This window comes from Caenorhabditis remanei, chromosome IV (assembly GCF_010183535.1).
Source record: "Caenorhabditis remanei strain PX506 chromosome IV, whole genome shotgun sequence".
Taxonomy (NCBI): domain Eukaryota; kingdom Metazoa; phylum Nematoda; class Chromadorea; order Rhabditida; family Rhabditidae; genus Caenorhabditis; species Caenorhabditis remanei.
The window spans coordinates 18,751,342-18,755,946 of NC_071331.1; the positions used below are offsets into that span (position 1 = coordinate 18,751,342).

The 4,605-nt window shown below is 40.0% G+C and overlaps 1 protein-coding gene across 1 annotated transcript; it reads left to right on the top strand.

Moving 5' to 3' along the window:
* Positions 1–1,008: 1,008 nt before the first annotated feature.
* Positions 1,009–3,905, top strand: GCK72_015168 (uncharacterized protein; the record flags this gene model as incomplete). Its single annotated transcript, XM_003094575.2, has 5 exons — positions 1,009–1,185; positions 1,613–1,706; positions 1,768–2,087; positions 2,591–3,568; positions 3,651–3,905. The coding sequence occupies 5 exons, from the start codon at positions 1,009–1,011 to the stop codon at positions 3,903–3,905; spliced, it is 1,824 nt and encodes a 607-aa protein (XP_003094623.2).
* Positions 3,906–4,605: the final 700 nt, after the last annotated feature.

Sequence of the window (4,605 nt, forward strand, 5' to 3'; positions counted from 1 at the left end):
GTCGAGAAAAGGAAACATTTTTGTTTTGGGAATTTGAGGAATTCGGATTTGAAAACTTAGTGGAGAAGAAGGGGGTACGGTAGTGGGAGTAGGAGCGTGAGGAAGAAAACTAAGCTAGCTGAAAATCGAGATTTTATTGAAAATGGCTACATCTTTTTACAGTATCTTTAAAAATTGAAAACTGAAAACTAGAAGGTCTAGAGGATTCTGAAGCCGGTAAGCTCAAAACAAAGCAGATTTCAATACTTACAACGGGACGGGCCGATTTGAGAATTTTCACCGGGTACAAGAAATGGTCACAGTTCAAGAATTTGAAAATTTGATTTTTTTTTTGAAATTTTCTTGATTGTTCTGCAAAAAGTAGAATTTTCGACAAGTTTTTAACTATCGATAAAAACTCGACCGTATCGTTAATTGAAATTTCAGAAAATTTCGAAAAAAATTTTTGAAAAATTGTGCACAATTTTTGACTCCGGGCCGATATTTTGCAAGTCTGCAGGTTTCCAAGTTCTCATTGTCAAAGTCAATAACATCCGCTGAAATTCTGTTTTTTCTCTGAATCTTGAATGTTTTCGAGTTTCTCTTTCGAACGAAATTTCAATAAGATTCTTTATTTACATTTAATTTTCCCATTTTTTCGTGTTTTTTCCAGATTTTTCTAAATTCCAGACTCCCCTCCCAATCTGAAACTCCCTGTATTTCCCATAAACTTCTTCGCTTCCTTCATTTTTCTATCCATCAAATTGTCATCTTTGACCCTCTCCACCCCTCTTCATTCTCCTCTCCCTTCCCTCCTCCCTAAGCCCCGCCCCTTCAACAAGTCCCACCTCCTGCCAAGACTCCCAATGTCATCTACTCATACCTCCTTCAGTTTTTGAGGACTTGGTTTTTTGGAGAAAGGTTTGGCGATCATCTCATGAGGCCTTATCATAGCTTCAACGCCTCCTCACGTCTTTTATTTCCCTCTGTCCTCCAGAACTGTTCATATTTCCAGACGTCTCTATCAGAATGAACGACGTGACAACCTCCTCGGTCTTCCTGGATTCTCTGTTCATAGATGACTCTCTGATCACATGTGAAGTATGTTTCGAAGCATTCAATCATCAGACTCGCCCTCCGAAACTCCTCCCCTGTGGACACAATTTCTGCGAGTCGTGCATTTTCAGTCTATGTCTTCATCAGGAGGTAAGTGTAGAGATTTCAAGAAGCAACTTGATCTGAATCTGAAGTTTCGGAATTTCAGTCTTGAAAAGAAAAATTCATAGATTTTTGAGTTTGATGAGAAATAGGAAAATACTAGAATACCGTAAAACCTGTAATAGAGGCGGACCTAGCGGTGCTTGTTCGCAGCGGTGCATCTCGTTCCCCAAAGGAAATGTCAAAAAGCTTTTAACTGACAAAATATAGCTTAATATTTCTTCAGTTGAAATAGTTTTCATATCTTTAAAGACAGCCGAGATATGATGCTCCAAACTCTTGCAAACGGACGCGCCTATATTACAGGTTTTACGGTAACCAATTTCAGTTCGTGTACTCGAAATGTGGCGGAAATTCAAAATTTGAAACTTTTCCCCACTTTTCTACCATTTTTCCAAACCAATTTGTTTTTCAGTACTACCTCCTCGACTCGATCAAATGCCCCACATGTCGTCGAGAATTCACAATGAAGACTGCTCGTCAAGCACCCACCAACTATGATCTTTGCAGTAAGTTTGAAACCGTTTGGCGCGCTTTTGACGCGTTAGTAATCCCTTTCCCTTTCTTCAGAAATTCTTGAAAACTTGTGGAAACGAAAAGAGCAGAATGTGACAGTGATTGAAGTACCTGACAAATCTTCCGACCTTCCTCCACCAATGAAAGAAGTTACTGTATCTCGCAAAATGACGTCATCTCTATCAGCTGCCACATCGACTGAACAGAAAAATCCACGCCATCATCATCATGTGAGCAAGAAAATGAAGGCGTTGGCGAAGAGATCGGAGGAGAGCAAACATTTGAAATGTGCGGATTGTCACAGGAAGATCTCGCAGAAGAACTTATTCCGAGTTTCCAGATATTGTGTCGATTGTACGAGTACTAGTCGGATGGTGAGTATGGGGATTAGGTCATTGTTACAGTACCAGCCAAAAGGTTTTAAACTTTGGCCGTTTTCAGTTGAAATTGGGTAACTTTGAGAGAGTGTCATGGTAATACTGATTGTCCCATCAAGTGGATTTTTAATGAATTTTTTGCACGGACCCTCCCTAGAGAGTTATGGTCATTTTTAGACGACAGCTCAAAAATCGCACTATTTTGCACTGAAATTAGTCGATTTAAGGGAGAAATTACTTTGTCGATGCGTAACTTGCTAGAGAGTGACCGTACAAAAAAGTTGTAAACTACAAAAATTAAGCTCTACTTTTGATATGTATAAATCGTTAAAAATCTATTTTATGGGATAATCAGTATTACCTAGACACTCTCTCAAAATTGGACAATTTCAATTTCAACTGAAAACGGTCAAAGTTTACAACCTTTGGAAATAGTACTGTTAGAAGGTTTAGGTTCATAAAATAATCTTTAAACTTTTCAAATTTTATCATTTTTCCAGACAATCGTGTGCCTGGAATGCTGTGTCAACCATCACAATGGACACGAACTTCTCACCGAAGACGCCCTCCATCACAACCAACTGAAAACTATCACGGAACTCCGAAAACTTCGTCACAAAATCCTCGATATCTCAGATGAATTCGACACTCGTTCAGAAGAAATCAGAATGTCCGGAATGGAGGTCTGCGGATCGCTGGTAGCTGAGAAGCAGAGTCTTTTGACCTACACACTGGCTTCAATCGATGACGTCATGCGACGGATTGAGACCTCTCCGATACTATTCCCTCCTGTTTTGAGGAGTATCAGAGATGAACAATCTCATAACTTCTCTAGATTAGAGAAGTTGGGAATTCAGTTGGAGAAGTCACTGGTGTCAAGAAAAAACACCAAACCGACAAGTCTTACATTCATTGAAAATATGAATGAATCAGATATCCAGGGACCTTCGGGATTGGGACCAAAACCTCCAAAAGGTGTCGGTCTCAGCCTAAACCGATCCCTCTCACTCCGCCAATCAAGAGTCTCCCTTCGTGGAGACAGAGATGATTCCCTCTTCCATGAATCCATTGCTTCCCTGGTCCGCCTGATGCATAAACATCCAATGTGTCTTCAACTGGACTTCCATCACTCTACAGTAAACCCAAAAGATACTGTAGAACAACGAAAGCAAAAGATTATGTCATGTGCCCACGCGACGACTTGTATGCTGGATATCGACACTCAGATCTCGATGGTTCCCTTGTTTGCTGACGTCTTATTGAACTGCTTCTACCAATTGAATCGTCTCTCGAAGAACAAATTTGTTGGAGACAAGAAGTCGTTCAGAAGAATTGATATCTGGAAACAGATTCAGGATAGTTATACGGTTCTGTTTGGTATCACTGCTAAACACTTCCCATCTCATCATCCGGAGAGAGTCGACATTTTGGACGACTTGGCTTATTTATGTCATTTGTACAGTGATGTGGCAGATCAGGTAAGTGTGGGGAACTGTCTGGGTGTCCGATGGTCCGGATGTCCAGTGTTTTAAAGTTTCTTTCAAAACTCCTATCTTCCAGGGTACCGTAACCATCTGCCTAATCGAAGCCGCCCGTGCTCGTGCCTCCGACCCCACTGGACTCTCCGATATCGAGCAACAGAGAACTCAGGAACGTCTCGAATTGATCGATGAACATCTCACAGAGTGCCGTCGCCTTCAGAAGCTTCTCGAACTCCGGAAAACTTCGAAAACCAAGAAAAGTGGAGGGCTGAAGCGTCTTTTCGGTGGTTGCTTCACTTCTCAGGAGTTGGTTAATGAATCACTTGTTTATTGATTGATCAATTTATAACATTCTGTAGTTTGTAGTCTTATATATTGCTTTTTGATACCGATTTATTGTCTGAAAGTTCCCGAGTTTGAAAGAATAAATAATCAAAAATCTATCCGTCACCATGTCTCTTATCACTTCACCCAAAAAAATCTACAGAAAAACAGAAGCGATTTGTGTTGTCCGGTTTGAAAGATTGCGCCAGATGATAAGGATTCATTGAAAATTAGGTCAAATTGGATGAGACGCCGGGCGCCACCTTAGCCTTTCAATTGACCAAGGACACTTAGCGGAACACTATTTTTCTTCATTACCTAACCGATTTAGTTTTCAACTTATTTTTTTCTCATTTTGTTGAAAATTGACTCTTTTTGAATGTTTGAATGGGTTCTGAGGTCTGAAATAAATGACACCTACAGTATCGCTCAAAAGTATATTAAGTTTTCGTTTTTTCAGTTGAAAAAGTTCAACTTTGAGAGTTTGTCATGGTAATTCTGATTGTCCCATCAAGTAGATTTTTATCGAATTAAAGAGATTAAAAGTAGAGCTTCGTTTTCGTAGTTGACAACTTTTTTGCACGGGCACTCCCTAAAGAGTTATGCTCATTTTTAGGAGACAGCTCCAAAATCACTCTGATCGATTTGAGAGAAATTAATTTGTCGATATGTAACTTGCTAGGGCGTGTTTGTACAAAAAAGTTGTCGAT